Raw genomic sequence first — 24,915 nt, 5'->3', positions numbered from 1 at the left:
ATGCCGGATATTCCAAAGTATGATGGGATAACAGACACACAGGAACACGAAACTTTGTACACTTGTGCCATAAAAGGAACCGATGTTGAGGAGGATGAAATAGAGTCGGTATTGCTGAAAAAGTTTGGTAAAACATTGTCCAAAGGGCATTGACTTGGTATGACCATCTGCCCGAGCATTCCATCACTTCTTTCGAGATGCTCGCAGATGCGTTTATCAAAACCCATGCCGAGGCCAAGAAGGTATAGGCCAGAAAGGCGGATATTTTTTTAATCACCCAACGAAATAATGAGCTGAATTCGTGAATCGGTTCCAAAGGGAACGGATGGAACTTCCCCCGGTCCTGGAAGAATGGGCGGAATAAGCTTTCACTAAGGCGCTCCCTGAAGCTCAACTGCCTCATTCAAATTAAAAGAGAACTTGTTGGAATACGATATAGTAACTTGGGCAGATGTCCATAACAGGTACGAGTCCAAGATTCAGGGTAGAGGATGATCAACTTTAACTCCCCCGGTTCCAGTAAATGGAAGCAGGAACTCTAAAAGGTCTAGGAGAAATTATGAACCAGAGACACGACCATTCGAGGGAAAGGTACCGACCATATTCTCAATTGCAGAAATCCAGCTTTAGGTCGGATAAAGGAAGAAGCAGCCACATTCCATTTCTTGAGTAAAGGTGCTAAGCGAGCTGATCGTGGGTCAAACAGCCGGGGGTTGTTATTTAGAAGTGATGTCGGTAGTTCAGCTAGCAATGGAGATATACCAAGGTTATCAGAGTACAAATTTAACATCAACACATCAGACCTTGTCTAGGCTATCGGGTGTATCACAGAAGCCAGGTGGCCAAGACCTTTGAGATCCGACCCAGCTCAAAGGGATCCGAGCATGGTGTGTGAGTATCATGAGACTCATGGTCATAGAATCGAGGACTATCGCCAATTAAGGAAAGATATGGCTCGATTGTTAAAAAAACGGTCACCTTCGAGAATTCCTGAGTGAGCGAGCCAAAAGCCACTATAAAGGAAGGGAAAATCGCAATATAGATCGAGCCCGTGGAACCTCAGCATGTGATCAATATGATAATCAGAGGAACGGATACACCACGAGGGCCAATGATGAAAAGAACCAAGGTTTCGATTACACGAGAAAAACGGACCAGGGATTATATGCATGAAGGGTCTATTTCCTTCAACTATGATGACACATAAGGCATCATTCAACTGCATAATAATGCGTTAGTAATCTCTATTCTTATTTTTAAATCTCAAGTTAAACATATTTTGATTGACCCAGGTAGTTCAGCCAACATTATCCGATGGAGAGTGGTAGAACAACTGAAGTTGCTGGATCAAATCATTCCGGTAGCTCGACTACTCAGCGGATTCAATATGACAAGCGAAACCACAAAGGGAGAAATTTCTTTGCCAATCAATATCGATGGAAACCATTCAGCAGACCGTGTTCTATGTCATCGAGGGGGAGATGAAATATAATGCTTTACTCAGCAGACCATGGATTCATAGTATGAGGGTGGTGCCGTCAACGTTACATCATATGTTGAAGTTCCCAACTCCGGAAGGGATAAAAACTATCTGTGGTGAACAATCCGCAGCAAGGGAAATGTTCACGGTCTAGGAAGTCCCCCTTCGTTTTGAAGAAACTGGTTCAAAAGGCTGATGAGCCAATCAAAGGCAAGGACACCAAATAGCAATTAAAGAATGCGGGCTCAAATGAAGAGCAGAAGGAAATGAGCCCGGATTTCGAAGAGGATGATTTCAGTGTGCCCAGATCATTCGTATTACCAGATGATTCGGACGCAACCAAATCCACCGTAGGAGGAGCTGGAGCAGATCATCTTGTTTGTGTATGTACCGGATAGAAAGGTATACTTGGGCACGGGGTTAACCTCGGAGCTCAGGAACAAGTTAGTTAAATTTCTTCAAGCTAATGCCGATTATTTTACATGGTCCTCATATAGACATGATAGGTGTGCCACCAGAGGTGACAATGCACAAGCTCAACCTCGATAGAAAATTCACTCCGGTTAAGCAGAAAAGAAGACCGATGGTTGATTCAAAACATGCCTTCAGTCAAAGATGAGGTAACAAAGCTTTTGAAAATAGGTTCTATCCTGGGAGGTAAAATGCCCAGACTGGCTAGCTAATGTCGTCGTGGTGCTAAAGAAAGGAAATAAATTTAGAATGTGTGTTGATTATAAATATCTAAAGAAAGCATGCCCGAAGGGTTCGTTCTCTATGCCTCACATCAATCGAATGATTGACACAACGGCCGGGCATGAGATGTTAAGTTTCCTCGATGCCTACTCCGGGTACAACCAGATTCGGATGCACCCGGAGGATCAAGAGAAAACTTCTTTTATAACTCGATATGGGACTTATTGCTACAACGTCATGCCATTCGGATTAAAAAATGACGGAGCAACATATTAACGCCTAGTTAACCGAATGTTCGAAGAACAGATAGGTAAAACAATAGAGGTTTACATTGATGACATGTTAGTCAAGTCCCTGGAAACAGAAAACCATTTAACATATTTGCAGGATACCTTTGATATACTTCGCAAATACAACATGAAGCTAAGCCCGAAGAAATATACCTTCGCGGTCAGATCTGGCAAATTTTTAGGGTTTCATGGTTTCAAACCGAGGGATTGAAATTAACCTGGACAAAATCAAAGCCATTGAAGAAATTGAAGTGGTGAACAATGTAAAGGCAGTGCAAAGGCTGACCGAAAGGATGGCAGCTCTGAGCCGGTTCATCTCGAGGTCATCAGATAAAAGTCACCGGTTCTTCTCTCTGCTGAGGAAGAAGAATGACTTCGTTTGGACACTAGAATGTCAAAAGGCCTTGCAAGAATTGAAGTGGTACTTGTCACGCCCACCCTTGCTGCACACACCGAAGGCAGATGAGCAACTGTTTATATAACTAGCAGTATCTAGGGTGGCAGTAAGCGGCGTCTTGGTCAGAGAAGAAGGAGGTACGCAATTTCCAATCTATTATGCAAGTAGGACATTAGGGGATGTAGAAACCCGTTATCCGCATCTCAAAAAATTAGCTTTGGCATTGGTAAGTGCTTCAAGGAATCTAAAACTTTACTTTCAATGTCACCCCATATGTGTAGTAACTACTTACCCATTAAAAAATGTCATGCATAAACTGGAGCTATCGGGTAGATTGACCAAATGGGTCGTAGAGATTAGCAGTTATGATATCGAGTATAAACCTAGAACGGCTATTAAAGTGATAGATACAACGAGAGAAGAGATGCCTTCTTAACTTGCAAAAATCCTTGGACACACGTGAAGGACGGTTCTGCAGTTGACACACTCTTTCTTCAAATGAATGTTGACAATTCTTCTATCAAATCCCTGGTCGAAAAGTGGATTGATCTTGCCTTGAAAAATAAGGTTAAAACATTATTATTTTTTTGGTAAATAAAGATTTTTATTAACCAAAAGCAAGTATGTACAAAGCTCAAATGTTTTAATCCAAGGCACATGGACAAAGTCCCAAGGTCCTGGTCCTATATTATCTCAACAACCTATTACAACCAAAATCTCTATACGGGATAGTAGTCCAGTTGGGCCATTTTGTATGCTAACCATGGTTGCAAGATTCCTCGAACCATCACCTCTTGCACTATCATCCTAATCAATATCTCTGGTGTCCTCTCTTCTGCTGGAAAACTCTGTTGTTTCTTTCGTGCCATAAGATGTAGACACTACCAGCAACCACCATTCTACATACTTGAGATTGAGCAGCTTTTCATTTACCTGTGCGCACATCCATAGCACCTCGTTTGTCCTGTCCATTGCTTTGCTTTGGTACCCTTTCCACATCAGTAGTTTCACCCAAACTGCTGCAGAGAAGGAGCATTGAAAGAACAGGCGGTCTATTATCTCCGGTTCAGTTCCACATAGCGGGCAAACAACCTGATTTTGTTATGCCCCATTTCTTTAGTCTATCATGGGTGTAAAGCCTTCTATTAAGTGCTAGGTAGAGTATGAATACCCACTTTGGGGAGCCTTGATTGTTGCAAACGAACCTTCTCCAACATACCTTCTGGTGGCATCCTCTAAGCTTGGCGTATACTTGCTTATGGAGAAGGTGGGAGCAGCCGCAAATTCTTCATTTTCAATTCCTGCTAACTCCAACGTCCTAGCTGCTTTAAAAATCTTTTTTAGCATCCATGAGGCCTGTTGTGGAAATAGTTCCACACACTTTGGTTCTTGATATAGTATGCATGTACCCACTTTACCCATAGTTTGTCTGCCTTTCTACACAAATTCCAGAGTAGCTTACAGACATCAGCCTTATTCCAGGTCTGTGCATGTAGTATATTAAGTCCACCCGCTACTTTGGGTAAGCATAATTGCTCCCATGCTATCAAAGCCTTCTTTGAGGCAACTGTATCTCCTGTCCAAAGGAATGTTCTACATAGTGTTTCCACTGCTTTTAAAACCTCTTTTAAAAGGATGAAAATTTGGGCCCAGAAGGTTTGTATGGCAAAAAGAACAGTTTTTATAAGTTGCAATCTGCCCGCATATGTTAGCAGTTTTGAGGTCCAGTGAGTGACTCTTCCCATCATCTTATCAATCAAGGGCATACATTGCATAACTGATAGCCTTTTAGTGCTTAGGGGCACACCCAAATATCTAAAAGGAAGAATCCCTTTACTGAACTGTAGTTTATCCAGGACAGCTTGCTGAGTCACCATGTCTACCCCTCCAAAATAGATTAAAATTTTGCTAGTGTTTGCCCTTAGCCCAGATGCTGCTGAAAACTTTAGGAAACAATCATACACTTTATATATGGACAATTCACCACCCCTACAAAACAGGAGTAGATCATCCGCAAACCCAAGTTGGACAATATTCATTTTTGCACACTTACGGTGGTGGTTAAAATCAATATCAGTACCCAGAGGCTTCAATACTGTATTTAGATACTCCATACATAGCACAAAAAGGAAAGGGGACAAAGAATCCCCTTGCCTTAGCCCTTTTTTAGCAGGGAAGGCTTGTGATAGCTTCCCATTAATCACAATAGCATAGTTGACAATAGAAACACATACCATAATCCATTTAAAACATTATTGCTTAGATTAAAAGTGAATTATCATAAAGATTTTGAGTTGTGTAACATTGCATTACAGCTGCTACTTTGGTTGAGTTATATATCGAGTACTGTGAGGTTTCAAATTGTTCTTTTATGCTTCTTACTCTAAGGTCACTCTTTCTATTTGGTGTGTGCATTGTGGATGATGATTTTAGGGATCTCATTGTCCGGTGCCCTAGAAGCTAGAATCGAAAGATTATACATTATGGATACAAAGTTAGGTACTATTGTAGTTTCAAATCCTACCCTGAAATTCCTTGTAGTGGATCCTCCATTTGGTTGTGGTGGTAAAATATTAATAGAGTCCAAAAATCTTGAATCCCTTGAATTATGTTCCTTCAGAAAGTGAAACAGTGAAGTAGAGATTATTTCCACAGCAACAGTCAGAAATTTGACATTGCATTCTGTTGATGATCAAGATAGTCCATTGACGCATTATATAAACCAATTCACTCTACTTGAGAAACTCGTGATAAAACAATCTGAGTGCCGTAATTTGCAAGTTTCTCTTCAGCATCTGACAAGCTTTGTGCTGGAAGTTCCCGATGAAATAGAGGAGGTAAGAATAGATGCTCCTAAGTTAAAATCCTTGGAGTACACATGTGGCCTCACCTTGTTTCCTGGAATTGAAGCTTCAAAGGAGTTGGAATATGTTCATTTCCATTTATGCCCCAAGATGCTCAATGATCGCTGGTACATTTGGTTAAGAAATAATTTGGAGTCTTTTGCTCATTCCAAATACATAAAGGTTGACTTTCCCAATTACACAGGTAACATTTTTTGGCGCCCAATACTCCATATCCTTACACTGTTTATTTATCGCATGCCTTACTACATTTCCTTTTTGCCTAGCCCTAACTTCAAATCCCTTGCACGAGGATGTATATATATATATATATATATATATATATATATATTGGAAGAAAGATTCATATTATAATTAGCCGTGTTTTTTACTTATAGGTGACCTTTTGGTTGCCTTTAAAACAAAACTACCTTTTCACGTTGCTTTTTGCAATACAATTTTTTGGTTACTTATCATTCCCTAACTTCAGATCCCTTGCACGAGGATGTATATGTATATGTATATGTACGTGTATATGATATATATAGATATATATCTATATATATATATGTATATATAGATATATATCTATATATGTATATATATATAGAGAGAGAGAGATGGATATAGATATGTATATATATATATATATATATTGGAAGAAAGATTCATATTATAATTAGCCGTGTTTTTTACTTATAGGTGACCTTTAAAACAAAACTACCTTTTCATGTTGCTTTTTGCTATACAATTTTTTGGTTACTTATCATTGTGAATCGCTTTTCTTCTTATGGTTGCCAGCATATCATAATTCCTGATGAGTTAATAGAGAGGTTACTTCCAACATCAATGATCTCAAGAATCTAGAATTGCAAATTGTTGTATTTGCTGCCACTTCTTAACAAATTTTAGATGGCTTTGCTTGGATTCTTCCTAGTTTGGAGACTTTGCCATTCAATTCGAGTTCCATTGAACTCATTGAGGTACTCTAAATCTCCAATTTTCCTTTTCACTTCTAATTCCGTTTGTTTGTTTGTTGTTTTTGGTACATTTTACCTTGAAAATTACTAGTGTTGAGTGGGGATTCATGGATTTGGTCATTTGATAGTATAGCGGAAACCTGTTAGTCTTGTTAGCTTGGAAGTACTTTTCTTGTTTTCGTTATTTGTCTGTCCATGTAATTGTGCTTGACAAACTTCATATTTCATTATATCAGATGCAATTTCCGCAGTGAGGATGATGTGAAGGTGCTCTCAGCAGAGCTAGTGTACATTCTAAAATTAACACGCAATGATCAGAGAGTATGCTTTATTAGAATTAAGAACTTTTTGAGCTCCATATCACTGGAAGTATAAACAAAGAGATTACCAAATAATTGTTCCATGCCTTGGTCAGTCACCTATGGCGCTGGACCACTTCTTTGGAGGAAACTTTTTGAAATGTAATTTGGAGGAAAGTTAATGCGAAGAGAATGTGTAGGTATAGTTGTAATTTCTTTTATGTAGTTCGGTCTCACTTTCCTTCTGTGAATGTCCATAATGCTCTCTTGACAACTCTATGCTTTACCTTGTGAAAATTGTAATCAGCATTACTGTGACTATAAATGAAAAAGACTGGTATCTCAACTATGGTTCCTTGCTTGGAGGGATCGTTTGCAAATTTGAAGTATAGGTCTTTCAGGGCTTAACATGTTAATTAGGAAATTACAAGTGGTAATATGATATGCCTTGGATAAATTAAGAAGTTCAGACTCACTGGCTCGAAAACAAATGCTCAGAAAGTTCTTTTTCGAACTGCTTATGGAAAACAAAAAGAGTTTATGAGACATATATTCTACGATTATCAGTTGTTTCAGTGCCAAAAACTGGAATTCGGTCTAATAAAATGGAAAATGGAAAAGAAAAGAAGCATATTTACCTGAAATTCCAATATCAAATCCGAAAATGAGGCCGCCTAATGCAGCATCAATGACTAGTGATGAAAACCGCAAATGTTATCTTCGTGTTAAAGCGGTTATCGCTAACTTGTCCATAAACATCCATGCCGGCAATTGCCATTTTTCCTTCTCAGTTCTCAGCTACTTGTAGAGATCTAAAACAAAGTATTCTACTTCTAATATTGGTCTATATATAGAATAGCTTCACATATATATGAACACAAAGTTATCCACTAATGTAGGCACGAAATTGCTAATTAATGGCGTATAGAAACAGAACTATGTGCCGCCTCAACAAATGAAAATTACAAGTCTAGACGTTTTAAACTTTGTTATAAAAGGAAGTGATGAAGGAATTTCTGGTGAGTTCTGTCAACCTCCTATTTTATGTAGCAGACCAAGAGAAGGGTAGATAAACTTGATGGAAATTAGGCATAAACAGCGGAAGTAAATAGCCAGGATCGAACTTGCATATAATACAGGCAACACAAAATCGAGATTTTAATCAAAGCATAAAATTGATACTTATCTCTTGAAGCATGAATGTGATCACGTGTTCATCCTTCTGTTCCACAGTCTTCTGCTGTGTAACCTGAATAATACCAGAATTTGCAAAATTCGTGTGGGCGAATTTCTATGGAAAAAGTGTAGAAAGCCATCACCTTCTTATCGAATAAGAGCCATTTATAACTACAGGTTTTAGGGTTTACACCCTTTTTCCAAACTTGCTAGGTCTAACTTTTCCACCAAGAAATAGGATTCCATTTAATTCTATATTATTCGGGCACAACAGGGACCATAGAATTTAATTACGAGGCTTCCTATTATGAAATTAATTCGAAATATCTAAATTAATTCTACCATAATAAATTACGAATTATTCTACTAAAAATTCGTAATTGCACTCCTCAGTCCAATTTCGAAATATTTCATTAAATCTTATTTAACTCCCCATGTTAAGATTACAGATATCAATCAATTAAATTAAATTACTGACAATTTAATTCATTGACTAATTAAATCCTTTATACTTCCGCTTAACTTATTTCATGTGACGGATACAAAATCCACCTGCTGGGTTTTCACATGAAAACTTATAAGCATCCATAAAGGGGTATCATCAATCTCAAAGTCGAGACATGAATTCTATCAACTAATTATTATTTCGCAAATGTATTTTTCCATGATTCAATTTACCAGGAATACATAGACCCACAATTGAGTCGTACCTTTTAATAAATCAAAATAATGAACAAATCACATTGATCATAATAATCATATAAAGATTAAGAGTATAAGTACACTTAATGAGCTAGAGAGGTTGTTTTATATATTCAGTACAAAAACACTTATCTCTACTTGGTCCGTTTAATACACACAAAATGTACTAGCACAAAAAGTTGGAATAAGCTCATTCCCATAATCAAGATAAATTATATTTAATCTTGTGCTACAATCATACTGATAGATTTGTCCAATTTCCATCTTAGATTGTGAACATAAACTTTATACTTATAAGAACCGATGATTTAATCTTCCGTATATAAGCTACACTCTATACGCTAAATCATCTACTATATAAGTAAAGGATACGCGTACTAGTACATGATCTATTTAACTATTTATCAAAACTTGAATAAATAATCATTCTATAATAAATATTATATGCAAGCACATGATTAATAGTATATAGCCCAACAAAAATATCCACCTCTTCACCATGCTTAGTGGTCCTACCGTTGGAATATCCGGGACGAATGGTGTAAGGTTAATATCCAATTTCTGAAATTAAAAAAAATGCAACGATAAAATTCAGTTGTGTTAAATACGAAAGATGTTTAGTTAGTACGTTGTTGAATAACAGAAGATGCACAAGTTGAAAAAGTTCAGAACTGCTTGTTGCGAAAATTGATGTCTACTTATTATCAAACTTTTCTCTTGATATCCTTTATTTCTAAAATTGGGTATGTAGTTTTACTGTATTCAAGATTGTATTTAATTTGGAAAACTCCCCTTACATAGAAAAATAATGGCAGGATGAATTTATCGTTACAAACAATAGTGACTTTGTCGTCGCTTGGCTTGAAGCCACTATTCCTTCCCATAAGAAATTTTATACAGTACCAAAATTCCCCTGTTCTGACATTTCCTTGCTCCCAGAGGAATACAAGGTTAGCAAAACTCTGATTCTAAACTTATTTAAGAAGTGCAGACGAAACTCAAAGAAACTAGTTTCGCTATTAACTGACGTGAAATATCTCCAGTATTTTACAAGAGGCATCTCTGCATACATGTTTATTGAGATGTTAGTTTCATATATTATCCTCTCTACTTTCATCTTTAAAATATACACTACTCCCTCTGTTTCAATTTATGTGAACCTATTCCCTTTTTAGTCCGTGCCAAAATGAATGACCTCTTTCCTAATTTGGAAACAAATTCACTTTATGAATGATTTACAGCCATACAAATATTCAAGACGTATTTTGAACCACAAGTTTCAAAAGTCTTCTCTCTTTCTTAAATGTCGTGCCCAGTCAAATGGGTTCACATAAGTTGAAACGGAGGAAGTATCATTTTTGGCAAGCATTGCAGTGTTAATCATATCTTACAAGTATTTGGGTTTGAGATATTTCATGAGCTATAAGAATTATGCAAGGAAATCCCACTATGACATCAATACTTAGCAAACATGAAGCTTGTTTTCATTAGTTTTTGGCACAAGGAAAAATTACCTTCTACATTATACACTCAATACAATAAACTAGATAAGCACCCTGACGATACGACAATACTAGTCCCAGTAATAATTTTGGCATGGAACGTATCATACTATCATCAAAATAAATTACTTCACAACTACTTGGTTTCAAAGTTTATTCATTTTCATACAAAGACACCTCACATATCAGGGAATTATATAGATCGCCTTGCATGAGTAGGTGGACGTGGATTCATTGATGATAACCTATTAGAGATGAAGTGCATTGTTGGCCTTGATTTTGGAGTTTCAAGCAAACAAGAACTTGCTAGCTTGATGATAAAAAAACAAAACCTCTTTTACTCTATCTTCAGGATATGGAAGGCGTTCGTCTTGCAAATCACTAAGTTGCGCATGATCTCTAGTCGATGAATTTGCTAGCACAGTAATGTATTCCCCAAGATGCTTTCCTTTGATTATCTCCAATACTAATACTCCAAAGCTATAGACATCACACATTTGTGTAACTCTCATTGTATATGCAAGCTCTGAAACAAAACCATTTCCAAAAGTTATAACAATTTAAACTTGTAAATGAGATAAAAACAATGTAGAGTGTGTTTGGCTATAGTTCATAAAGTTTCAAAACAAGGATAATAAATAAAGTTAGACCTTACCAGGTTCAACATAGCCATACGTGCCTGCAAATGTAGTGCAATTGGATGAGTCTGGCTTGAGGAGCTTAGCTATGCCAAAATCTGAAACACGAGCTTCATACTCAGAATCAAGCAAAACGTTACTGCTTGATATGTCTCGATGAACAATCGATTGTGAACAATCCTGGTGCAAGTAAGATAAAGCATAAGCAACACCTTTGATGATATTCATCCTTTTAAGCCAATCCAATTTCTTGGACTCAGCTTCATTGCTCAAAATACTAGACAAACTCCCCCTCTCCACATACTCGTAAACCAACAACGAGTTTTGTGCATTCGAACAATAGTCGTAGAGGTTCACGATGTTCCGGTGCTTAATCCCAATCAATGCCCTTACTTCATTCATAAAGCTTTTGGGATGTTTATTCTCAAATGAAGAATGAAGTCTCTTCACAGCTATATTCCCTAATGGTGGAAGGTTTACCTTGTAAACGCTACCATGCCCTCCTTGCCCGATGCAAAATGTAGCATCAAAATCCTGTGTGGTGTTTAAGATATCTCTGTACAATGCCTTTCCATCTAACATGGATATCGAAATCCAACCATCATCACGTCTTTCAACGTCTCTAACTTTCCTTCTTTTATCACACATAAAGAGAACACCAATGAAAGCACAGAGTAGTACTAGTGCTCCCATAACAGGAAGTACAGTGATGAGGATGAGTTTACGTCTCTTCGCCACTGACTGCTTATTCACTACAGAAGATGGCCTTTCGCAAGGCTAGAGTCCTGTTACATTGCCACAGAGACCTTTATTTCCCTCCAAGGAGGCATTGATAAAAGCTTTATTATGAGGGATTGGACCTTCCAACTCATTGTATGACAACACGGCATATAGCAAACCAGTCAAACTTTCAAGTTCTTCAGGAATATGGCCAGAGAGGCCATTGTGGGAAAGATTTAAGCTTACCAAGCTCTTCAAATTGGCAAGATAAGGGGTTATTTCTCCAACAAGATGATTATGGCTCAAATCAAGTGCATTAAGCTGAGTTAGCCTCCCTATCTCCATTGGAATTCTTTCCCCAAATTTGTTGTTGCTCAGGTTCAACAGAATCAAGTGCACGTAATCTCCTAAAAAAATTGGGATTGACCCATTCAATCTATTACCTGATAGATCAAGGGACTCTAATTTTGTCAGTGACCCAAGTTCCCCGGGTATATTGCCAGAAATGTTGTTGTTTTGCACAAAAAACTTAACCAAAGAGGTTAAATCTCCAATTTCCTTAGGAATCTGCCCAATCAAATGTTCGATGAAAGATCAAGTCCAAGAAGCCCTTTGATATTTCCAATCTCTAGTGGTATGCTACCACTAATGTTGTTTCTGGCTACCGACAAATTAATCAAATTCTTGCATTTCCCCCAATTGTTGCTGAATTCACCATGAAAATCATTGTCACTCAAATCAATGAACTGAAGCTCTGGATAGATGCAAAAAACTTCAGATAAATTCCCAGTGAAAGTGTTCTTATTAAAGTAAATCCTTTTGAAACTAGAGCACTTTCTCAAGCTACTTAGTATTGGACCTGTTAGCTTGTTGCTAGCCACCGTGAAGTTCTCAAGTTTCCCACCTTGGCAAAGCTGGTCTGGCAAATGGACTGAAAGTTGATTTTGGGATAACTCCAACTTGGTGAGGTTTTTCAAATTACCCAACTCACTAGGAATGGGGCCAGAAAGTTGGTTAGAAGAAAGGTACAGAATTTTGAGCTCAGTTAAGTCACCTAGAGTAATTGGAATTGAACCAGTAAGCTGATTTTCTGATAAATCCAGCCTAGTAAGGTTTTTCAAATTCCCCAATTCACTAGGAATGGGACCAAAAAGTTGGTTAGAGAAAAGTTACAGAAGTTTGAGCTCACTTAAGTCACCTAGAGTAATTGGAATTGAACCAGTAAGTTGATTATCTGATAAATCCAGCTCAGTGAGGTTTTTCAAATTCCCCATCTCATTAGGAATGAGGCCAGAAAGTTGGTTAGAATAAAGGTACATAATTTTGAGCTCAGTTAAGTCACCTAGAGTAATTGGAATTGAACCAGTAAGCTGATTATCTAGTAAATCCAGCCTGGTAAGGTTTTTCAAATTCCCCAATTCACTAGGAATGGGACCAAAAAGTTGGTTAGAGAAAAGGTACAAAATTTTGAGCTCAGTTAAGTCACCTAGAGTAATTGGAATTGAACCAGTAAGCTGATTTTTGGATAATGCCAAATCACTGAGGTTTTTCAAACTCCCCAATTCACTAGGAATGGGACCAGAAAGTTGGTTAAGATGAAGGTACAGACTTTTGAGCTCAGTTAAGTCACCTAGAGTAATTGGAATTGAACCAGTAAGTTGATTATCTGATAAATCCAGCTTAGTGAGGTTTTTCAAATTCCCCATATCACTAGGAATGAGGCCAGAAAGTTGGTTAGAATAAAGGTACATAATTTTGAGCTCAGTTAAGTCACCTAGAGTAATTGGAATTGAACCAGTAAGATGATTATTGGATAATGCCAAATCACTGAGGTTTTTCAAACTCCCCAATTCACTAGGAATGGGACCAGAAAGTTGGTTATAATGAAGGTACAATATTTTGAGTTCAGTTAAGTCACCTAGAGTAATTGGAATTGAACCAGTAAGATGATTATTGGATAATGCCAAATCACTGAGATTTTTCAATCTCCCCAATTCACTAGGAATGGGTCCAGAAAGTTGGTTATGATGAAGGTACAATATTTTGAGTTCAGTTAAGTCACCTAGAGTAATTGGAATTGAACCACTAAAAAGATTGTTCACCGACAAGTCAAGATAGACAAGATTAGTGAGCTTTCCAATTTCTGGTGGGATGGTACCAGAGAGTTGGTTCATGCTAAGATCAACGAATTCAAGAAAAGGGATTGATGAAAATGGAAAATCATAGAGTGTACCAATAACACTAGCATTTGTAATATTCAACATGTTTACCCTACCATTTAAGCATTTAACTTCATACCAATTCCTGCATGCATCAGTACTCAATGTCCAAGAAGCCAATAAGGAATGATTCTGGTTTAGGAGAGTTGCTTTCATTTGAGGAGAGCAGTTGCTTCCTTAGTGGAAGCAGAAGTAACTATGAAGAGATATAAGAGAGTGGAAAACTGAAGGAAAGAAGCAGGAAAACCATAAAGATATCAACCCAAAGCCCACAAACGGGATAAACCAAGTTAGAAACTTCAAAGAGCCAAAGTGATTATAGAAGACCAATTTTTGGGAAAAACATGTAAGAAAACCAAATCAGAAATAGATGGATGAATTACATTGTACCAAAGAGTAAGATATTAAGTAACCAAGACATCAAAAACGCCTCTTATTCACCATCACTCTCCATAACATGCACATCTCTTTTATTTCCTCTCAAGTCAATTTAATTGTAATCTCATAAGATGTTAGAAATGGAAAGAGCAGCTACGTACCTGATGATTAATACAATAGCTCTTTGACGACTGACGTTAAAGCCTTTGAAATCAATTGGTTTGTGTACAAAAGGTTGGACATAAGGTGCTTCTGCTCGGGATACATGAATTTCTTCTCATATATTTCTCTTTGAAGTCTGACATGTGAATATTTCATGAATTCGTCATAGCAGAAGGCCCAAATAACATAAAACCGAAGGATACAACACTTTCAATAGATCATAGAAGATGTCTGACTCATCTATATAAATAAAATAGCGGTGACATTATATCTAAAGAAACTACAAATAGCTACTTGAAAGAAATCATCTACTCATGCTTGAAATCGGCATAGCATATATTTCCCATAAGGCATGTAATCATTGAGCTACTGATAGTTCTGTCATAATTTCTCATAAGGCATGTAATCATTGAGCTACTGATAGTTCTGTCATAATTTCTCATAAGGCATGTAATCATTGAGCTACTGATAACATAAAAACATCACGGCAAATACTCAAACAATTACATAATGTAGCCGAGAGAATCTAAGTATAATCTAGGTATATACCTAAGTGTTGTTGGAGATTTAATTGTGTAGATCTGAACGGCAGATAAGTAAGGAGCATAGTATTGGACAACAGACTCATCATCTTTTAAGGTAATTGGAGCACCGACACCATATATATGCACTCCATTCTTCATAACAATCCCACAAATCTACAAGTGTGAAATATTCAGTTGTGTCCTTCCAAATTGAATTATCCATATAACTCTATACAAAAAAATGAAGCAAACTTATTAGAGATAACTGGTAAAATAAAGTGAATGAAAATAAGAAAAAGGGATATATTCACATATTTAGAAACAGATGTAGCGAATGGGAAATAAATTTTGAAAGCATCCTGCATATTTAAAAAAATAAAAGATTGTTTGATATAGATACATTCAACAATGTTTTTATTACGTAATTAGCATTAAACATTGTCTGTTGATAACTTTTAACACACAAAAACACCATATGCTTGACGAGATTAGCTAGAATTTTGTAAACAATGCTCTTTTGGTTACATATGCATGAATTTCAAGTTTGTTTCTAAATTTAAAAAATTTACCGGATATTATATTGCGTTTTATATTTACAAACTCTGTTGGTATTGATATATTGAAACCATTAGAACTGGGAACATTTAAAATTTAGTACCCTATCCTTCTTTTACCCTAACATGGATCTTTGGTTGAAAGATCAGAATTTCAATACTCACAAAAACAATTATATGAGAATGTGAGGAACTTATTTATTTTGTTAGGAGCATTGTTTTTTAAGGTGAATATTAATAAGGTGATGTCAACTGAAAGTCATTCTTAAGCATCTTGGAAAATGTTTTTCTAAATAAAAACACATCAACGCATCCCCAACCACCCCCGTGCTACACGACCGCACCTTGTCTACCCCCCAATTACCCACACCCACCCCTGCTTACCCCACCTCCCACCACCGGAAGTCGCACTCCGGATTCAAAAACTTCATAGCTTTTTACTTTCAATATATGCAAATATTCTTAAAATGACATTTTTCAACTTGCGTATCAAACACAAGAAAATGAGTAGGAAAACTGAAAAAATGTTTTCTACCAAACACAGCCTAAGTAAATGATTACTCAGTTACTAGTATCAGCTTCCATAACACATATTCGAAATCAACATAACCAATTTCACAAATCATCAACAAAACACAAATCTTTCTTACACTAGCAAATATAACTACTTAAACAACATTCTTCAGCAAATTTAAGGGAAAAAAAATCCTTTTTTAACACATTTTAAGTAGCTTAACTTGTCCAAGGAAGCAGCAGCACCCATGTTGTTAGAATATGTCCCAAAGGGTTTCACTAAATTTTAGAATATGTCTCAAAAGGGTTTCACGAAATTGTCCCATTCCAACTGGGATTCGATAATTGTCCCATTCCAACTGGGATTTTGAACGTCTTCAACCCCTATTTAAAGGAGATTTTCAGCCAGAACATCAAGAAAAAGGAGAACAACTATCAAGACTACACACAAGACTATATTTCACACTTAGGTTAGAGAGAGTTTTCATTGAGAGATAGTAATCTTTCGTTTCGTTTAATCTCGTTGTGCTTTAACACCCTGTTGAGATCGTTTTGTATTCCTCACCTTATAGTTGATTTCTCTGCGCTTCGCGTCCTGTGGTTTTTCCCATCTTGGGTTTCCACGTAAATCTTGTGTTCATTACTTTTATTGCTTTCTTGCATTATTGTTCTTGTGTTGGTGCATCCTAATCGGTACCGCTGCATCTCTCGTTTAATTCTTAACACATGCAAATACGAAACTTGCACATTTCATAATTAATTTTCTATAACAAAAACATTATTATGTTTAGTTGCGAATAGAGATGAAACTTGCTTAAAATTGCTTGACAGCAAATGCTTTTTTTTTTTTTTTTTGAGTTACTTCAAAATACTTACACATTTATATTTTATTGTTTCACTATATTGCTTTGAGAAATTTATAAATAGGATCCCATTATATTTGGAGAAGCTTTAAATTCTTTATATTTACTAGTCTCTGGGTACGCGTGCTGCATGTGTTTCCCATTTCAATGAAAACAACCATGTTCAAAAATAACATAAAAATATTTTAAAAAATGTGATATGAATTGTACAATAAAAGATGAAAATTTCAAGTTTCTTGAAATTATTAAGGACTTTGATCCATCTAAGTGATTCTTTGTATAGTTTACTTTTGTACTTGTTCCCTTGTGAACTCATATGAAGATCCAAAAACCATTTATTCTGAAATAAAACTATTGAGTTTAAACAATTATAGTGGGCAGGCATGTTACTTCTAAAAATATTCTAACGTTTCATCAATTTTATCTAGAATAATTTTGATATAGCCGCAGAAAAAATAAAAAAGCGTACACGCTTGCTCACTGTTCATATTACCATATGAATTCCTTCTTACATTATCTAACACAAGGATCTATATATCTATATAATTGCAGGACATACGTCCGCTGAGGTGACACTCTCTTAAACCAGCATTAGCAGTTATCGTTTTTCTTAGAATTTTGCCTTTTTTTAATTTTTTTCTTTTAAAAAAAAACCCATCTACCGTAACATTTCTTATTACATTAGCACAGCTGTCATCTACATAACATCGTCCAAATTCCACCACTACTCTCACTTGTCCACTTAAATACGCCAGCTGTTACTTTTGCCTTTTCCTTTTAACCCTGAAACATTCACATTTGTTCCGTCCATCTATGCTTCTTCTCTACGTAAACCACATTGTTTATGCATATTTCGGTAATTTTCCTCAACAGTGGAGTGCAATGCGTGTATCTCCGATGCTATATACATCAATAAACCTATAAAAGGTAATCACCAAACTATTTTATCAATTGAGACGAATCTCCCATAAGAAGGGCATTTTTCATTTTTTTATCGTATACGTTTGTTTATATTCGAATTTACAGAGCAGTCGAATTGAAAATGATATGAGAAGTGGATATGACAAATCTCCAATGCCTTTCTCTTTTCCTCATGAATTCTTGAATTGTTCTAATTTCGTGATTTGAGATATGTTTATTTATTTCTCATGTCTGATTAACAAGGAGTTTCTGTTTGTTTGATCTTGAATTCGGAATACTTGGATTAAAAAAAAAATGTGTTTGTAAGTTAATCTTTCGCTTTTTGTATTTTCACTTTCAAATTTCCAACCTTTTCTCTTGCCGTACAGGGAAAACAAAAATCATGCAATCAATTGTCAAATTTGTGTAATTTTGCACCAGCTTCTTTATATTAAAATTCATGCTAATGCTTAACGATGCAATTCTGTTTCTGAGCATTACGGTTTTTTTCATCAATATACTTATTGACTATGTCAGGTCTTACGTGCATATATATCACATATTCTTCTTCCACTTGCGAATTTAACTGTTGAACAAAAAATTGAAGGGAACAAGAATTTCCAACTTCACTCTCCTTCTTACTCAATTACTCCCTCTGTCCAAATTTATGCGGAACATACAATTTATTATTGACTTTATTTGCAAAAAGGAAATAAGTTGGAAATTTGAGTTTTATATAGACACAATTTTAGTGCTTTATCTGCATAATCTTTTACTAACAAGATTGTAAACATTATTTTGTAACACAATTTTAATAGGTAGGGAAGGCGAGAAGGCTTCGTTACATTATTTTTTCTCATCTCATATAAACCTTACATTCCATTACCCAATAGGCAATGCCTTCTTTATAGATTCTGCAATAAAAATGAGGCAACTACATCAGTCAACGAGCACTCCCCGTCGAAAGCCGTCCTTTTACAAGTTAACTGTTTATTTTATTAGGAAAAAAAGAATCTTTTGTTCCTTTTAACCAGTGATGTTTTGTCTTTGTATTTTTATCTGCTTATTCTCTGTATTAAATTAATGTTGCCTACTCTTATACTCCTGTTAAATCGTTAGTACATTTTATAGTGTTAATTATTGCATGTAAGTCAGTTTCTCGAATTCCTTGTTCGACCTTTTTTGTTTCTAATAATAACCATATTCTCTCTTAAAACTGAACAATGGATGTGTAGTAATCCCTCTCCTCTTTAGATTCATTATTGTGTTTATATATATACATTATACATTAAATATAGAGCTTAAGTTACTTGAGCGTGTTGTAACTTATCTAATTACCATAACTAAAAAACTGAAATAGATGTTATTTAATTCTCTGCGAGTTTCAAGAGAAATTAATTAATCAAAAGCCAAAAGAAGCAAGTCTCGTGAAAATTTGAAAATGATAAAGATACTACAGAAGCAATAGAATATCATAATAGAAGTGATGCAAAAGCAGGGGATGGAAAGCAGAAACAAAAATAATGATGATCAGAAGCTTTCAGAGCCACAAAAAGATTATATTCATGTTAGAGCAAGAAGGGGTCAGGCCACTGGCCACAGATGCCCATAGCCTTGCTAAAAGGGTATTTTTTTTTTAACTATTGTTATGCTTTATTTCCAGTTACAATAATTTTTTACTCATTCTTCTGATTGGACATGTTAGAAGAGAGAAAATCAGTGAAAGAATGAAACCCAAGATCTTGAACTAGGCTGTAATAAAGTATTTACAAGAATACTTCTTTACTTGCTCTATAAAATTTAAGAGAAACATAATGTACATAATTCTGATATCGTAAGTTCATTGGCTTTTAGATGACCGGAAAAGTCGTAATGCTTGATGAAATCATTAACCATATGCAATTCTTCCGGCCACAAGTTGAGGTATACAACTGAGGTGGCATTTGTTTTAGAATTTGCAAACTCAACGTTCGAGCTTTGGAAAAGTATTTATATATCTATTCTTGCCAAAAAAAGGAAATTCTTCTTCTCTATCCTTTATTTTGTGTTTTTATTTCTTCTGAAAATTGATGGGGTTGTGGAACTATGATTTGTTTGAAGAACTTTTGAGAAGGAGGGTTAATGATAATTGGGGAAGGGAAAAGGAGAAGGCCGAGGGATGTCCTGCGCGGTCATGAATGACCTCATTCAGCCTACAAATGATGCTTAGCTAATATTCGTGAATAAAATGACATAAGGCAGATTCTTGTAAGAATTGAATATATTGAATGATCCGATGTGAAATAATCAAGCATGGCTTTCTCTATTGCTGCATACACGATTATCGAATATCAAAATTTCACGACGTACACTATACTGTATGTCTTCAAATCCCTCACAGCTCTGGTTGTACTTCTACTCGGCAGTGAATGCTACATTTACAACTCGACAATAATTCAAATTGGCTCAACCACATTTGATAAAGAGTATACCTTAAATGTGGGAATGATACCGATTCCTTCTAGTTTATAAAATCTGTATAATGACATGATAATATACCAAGTAAGCTTTTTAACAGCTATATCGCTGATATTATGACATTCCTAAGGTATGGTGAGATAAGTGGTTAGTCACTTCTTTCTGAGAAGCTGCCCCATTCGAGTTTCCCATCATTCACAATTATACAGCTTGATTCACCTGTATTTTAAGCTTCCTCTGGAAAACTCAATGCTTTGATGTCGAAGTATGTGCACAAACTCTTCCTTTGAGTTGGACATCTACATATCAAGTCACGTACAAAACAATAACGGTGATCCAAAATCAGCTTCCTAATTGAGGAAAAATATTTCTAACTTAGGTCGTTCAATAATTAGTTATGAACACACGTGCTTTAGATCATCATGATAATCACTGACATTAAAATTGATATATGCATCCAGCCCTCTAAATATAATCGCAGCACTATCATATGCCCTAAAATTAATAGGCAAATTTAACACCATAACAGTCCAATTTCTTCATTCAAATAGTGTCATTATATCTTTACTAATTAAACTCATGCTAACTACTACGTCATACCTAGCAGCAACATGTGCAGCGTCAAATCCCCCTGTGAGATTCAAATTCTGGCTAAAAATGTCTTGCAGTTAATTAGAAACAATTCATGAACACAAAGTAGGAAAGAACATTAAATCAACCGAGCCGTCGTATATTAACAAAGACATAGCTTACCAAGCAAACTTGTTTTCCGCAATCCCGGCATAATATTTTATATCATAGAAACTACAGTTAGTTTCTAGCTATAACTTCGGATATTTATTTGCATTTCATTAGCGCAATGCAATAGAAGAATTTTAAATTTGAACATGCAGGCCATTAAATTCAGTTTTGTTTTAACTACTGAATAGGTGAAGCCTGGTGCCATGATGGAGATACATGTTGTTGATAAGTGTTAAGAAGAAGGGCATTCCATTTCCTCAAATTCACCATGAATGTTTAGAATTTCACCTGACATTTAATTCGACAGAAGTAAATGAATTTGTAAAGATTGTAATTGCCCAAAACTTGAGGGCACACAGTCAACCAGGTTTAGCTAGAACCAAAGTTTACATCCAAGAATATAATTACATAAGTGTACATCCAAGAATATAATTACATTCATATATTGCCTGATCAATGAAAAGTTTCCCACAATTTTTTTTTTTAAAAAAACATGGATTACCAATTCAATATTCAAAGAAAATTGAAGCAGATTTTGTGGGTATTTTAACATACCTTAGACAAGCTGTTATTATGTCCCAACAAACATGAGGAACTCTATATTACTTAAATTGTAAAGTCTCCATAGAACTTAATTCACAAACCTTAGTTATTCATGGTGATGTTGAGAAAATTGTTGTGCATGATATTATACAATTTTTTATCAATCATAGTATTCCTGTATGGTAAAAGATAAGTTGTACAATGAAAATATACTAACCATATGGGAATCTATATGAATCAATATAAATTTAAGTCGATCTCTGTACAAAATGATGACTATATATGCAATGTTTATGTTTTGTTTCAATGGCAAACACCTGGGAAGGTAGGTACACATCATAGTGCAGTAAATTAAATTGAAAGGTAGAAACCTGGGAATTTGAACAGATAAGAGGAAGACTTTTAGTAAAAGAAAGAAGTCTGAGAAGTTGGTGCCGAAGTTATTTTCTGCACCTCCCAGGATAATTCTCGCATCCTATTGGGGCGAACAAATTACATAACTGAAGTGGTTGGAAAATGAAAAGTTTCATACCTGTGCCGATTGTAGTTTTTTTCTGTGTATCCCATGAGAATTTGTAATTTAGTTTACAGGGGATAGCGTGAATTGGGACTATGTTCAGTTGATTTATTGAACGAAGAATATAGAGAGAAGAAACAGGAAAGAGTAGCTAAAATTCATGAGAACTCGTCTTCGTCCCCAAATTATCATTCCCTGGTTCAAAACCAAGATTCATAGCATAAATTTGAAATCCCAGAATAGAGCCATTTTTATATGTTCCGTGGCCGCCTGTTTTCTTTGCTTTGTGGTGAGGAATAAATGTTAACTGTAATTTGTTTCTTCTTCTTATTGTGTAATGTGAACGGATTTGTGTGACAACAATTAAGCGTGCATCTCCCAGAGTTAAAGAGGAATAGACGCTGAAGAGGAAGAAGACGAAGGGATCATAAAGAGTAACCTGGGAACGGAAAAGAGGCGAAGGAGGCATATCTAAGGCCAAAGTGACGTTTTGCTAGAATAACCTAAAGCCGAAGAGGCACCTTTTTTATTTTATTATGTTATTATAATTGAATTTTAAAGGCTAAAATTTGAATAAAAAGATAAATACAAATACTGATTTCTTAGCGTGCCACATCAGCATATGATGTATTCTTTTTCTAACACCTAAATATTAAAAATGGTAGTATGTTTTTGCAGAAACTAAATATAGCTTGTAGAGTTATAGCATATAGTACTTGGTATCTTATCAAATATTTTGTTATACAATGATATGATGTAGGAAATAATTTCCAATGTCTCTGTTGTGGCCTTTCCCACAGTCCAATATTTATTTACACTCAATTCAACAATAATTGGAACCGACCTATTTTATACATTCTTATTTGAATCACCACGCACTTGCAACTTGCAAGTCTAAGAGCATGTATAAGTAAAAACAAACAATCATGTAAATAGACAGTATGCTCTATCGGAAGCTAGTTCCACAAAACTCAAAAGTGGGAAAAGGTGTGATGACTCTTCATTTATCTAAGAAGTTCATTCCTTTTGGGCAGAGTCTTGGCCAGAATCAGTCCATCACTTGCATACCCTTAGTTTGATACTTCATATAACGTCAAACGGTACAGAAATACAGCAGATTCAAACCAAATAGACACGCCTAGTCGGTGAATAAATCTAAGAAATAATTAATATATGCAATTTTGAAAATGGATGGAGTCTTGAAGGTTTAAAGAGCCAACCAGATAGATATCATCAGATATATTCCAAGAAGGTTCTGCATACCACAACAACCAATTATGAGAGTAGAAGCTGAAAAAGTTTAAGCAAAGAGTGATAGTACAGATGTTTACCTCAAAAATAGACGGTCTTCAATATGTGAATGGACTTGCATAAAATATATAGTGCAACATTGTCGGTGTTAAACAAAAATCAGATCTGAAGCACCTCCTTCAGGTATATATAATTAGTGAGATGGATATCCCTTTATTACACAAAAAAAAAAAAAAAAAAAAGTTCGTCAACTGTTGAAGATTTGCGTACTTGTTAGAGTTGTAGGTTTGATAATCCTTCCCCATTTCCCTGCCTAATTTCATCAAACTTCAGGAGTAATATAATTGAATAAGGTAAATTAAAACCTTGTTAAAGTTTGGCCTTTCTGCAATGTTTGCCATAACCTCTTTTAGCTGACAGGCTGAGTAATATATGTAACGAGAGTGCTAAGTGTGTCTATATTAAAGTTTAAATAGTAAGTAAACCACAGTCCAAAGAACTTGTGGTACCGGATAAGCTGCAGCTACCCTTCAAAAATAAGGTACATTGGGAACTGGCCACAGAGGAAATCTCTTGTGAGCCAGTCCATCGTGAACAAACATGTAGGCCATCCCAAAAAATGTGATTCATGGCCCTGCATGTATAAGAGCACGTGTTTATCCATCAACTCACTACTTTTGACTACTTTATCTATACATAATTAGACTCTCCTAATCAAGATTTAAAAAAAATCAAAAAGGTAATTGAATGAGAACATATAGCACCGAGTCAGAGGACAGGGATGAGGCCTTTATGGAAGAAAACGGTAGGAAAGAAGAACTAGCAAAGAGTACTACCTCAGATAGAAGGAAAGATCGAGTATATTGTATTAACATTGGATCACACAACAAAATAAGATTTTATACATGCAACTTTAATTTTCATATTAAGCAAAATAACCTCGAAGCAACTAAACCAATAAAGAAGGATCATTAGTACTGCTAACATACGAATGAAACGGTGGTGATGGTACCTGTAGGGGATTAAAGAACCAATTCCTCAAGTACTTCTCTGAAGGAAATTCAACAAAACAGAGTAAAATGAGAAATTCGCAATAATAGTACGACCGACAACGCAAATATTTTTTGATGATTAACAATTTAACTACTTACACTGCAAATATTTTGTAGCGATTAACATATTAATTAACAAAATGAAAAACCTAACACATTGAATGAATCCACAAGTAACAATGCTTACACATGCCCTTTAAGAGTTGAAGTGTCATCAGAGAAATAAGTTGATTTTGCAAATAAACTCTTGTCAATGGCTCCATAAAACACTCGTGTCCTGTGTGGAGATATCCCAACTTTACTATAATCTGACATAAGCGGTTGAAAGAACCTGCTACACTGTCTAATTGTTCTTTTGTTTGGGATACGAAATATAGATGAAAAATCAGAGGCTAGGAAACATGGTGTTATGGATTTTATGGTCTGGATCATGACTGATGGATGAAAAGGACATAAAATTGATGGTAAACCTTAAGAACCTTCCACTGAAAACAGAGAAGACATAATTCTTCTACATAAAA

The 24,915-nt window shown here is 35.6% G+C and overlaps 1 protein-coding gene, 1 non-coding gene and 1 pseudogene across 2 annotated transcripts; all 3 read right to left on the bottom strand.

Moving 5' to 3' along the window:
• Positions 1 to 10,328: 10,328 nt before the first annotated feature.
• LOC132629281 (MDIS1-interacting receptor like kinase 2-like) lies at positions 10,329 to 12,336 on the bottom strand. The gene has a single exon (XM_060344983.1). It carries the CDS (start codon positions 11,691 to 11,693, stop codon positions 11,007 to 11,009), a length of 687 nt encoding a protein of 228 aa, XP_060200966.1. The 5' UTR covers positions 11,694 to 12,336; the 3' UTR covers positions 10,329 to 11,006.
• LOC132628303 (probable leucine-rich repeat receptor-like protein kinase At1g35710) lies at positions 11,778 to 14,095 on the bottom strand (annotated as a pseudogene).
• A 471-nt stretch (positions 14,096 to 14,566) lies between these two features.
• LOC132629644 (small nucleolar RNA R64/Z200 family) lies at positions 14,567 to 14,654 on the bottom strand. The gene has a single exon (XR_009578404.1). It is a non-coding gene; the product is annotated as a small nucleolar RNA R64/Z200 family (small nucleolar RNA).
• Between the last annotated feature and the right edge of the window lie 10,261 nt (positions 14,655 to 24,915).

The sequence above is a fragment of the Lycium barbarum genome, chromosome 2 (genome assembly GCF_019175385.1).
Source record: "Lycium barbarum isolate Lr01 chromosome 2, ASM1917538v2, whole genome shotgun sequence".
Classification (NCBI taxonomy): domain Eukaryota; kingdom Viridiplantae; phylum Streptophyta; class Magnoliopsida; order Solanales; family Solanaceae; genus Lycium; species Lycium barbarum.
Note: the sequence above shows the minus strand (reverse complement) of the source record. Positions and strands in the feature narration are given on the sequence as shown.

Excerpts from the sequence above, each read along its gene's own strand:
- LOC132629281 (XM_060344983.1), bottom strand. The coding sequence starts at position 11,693 with ATGGGAGCACTAGTACTACTCTGTGCTTTCATTGGTGTTCTCTTTATG.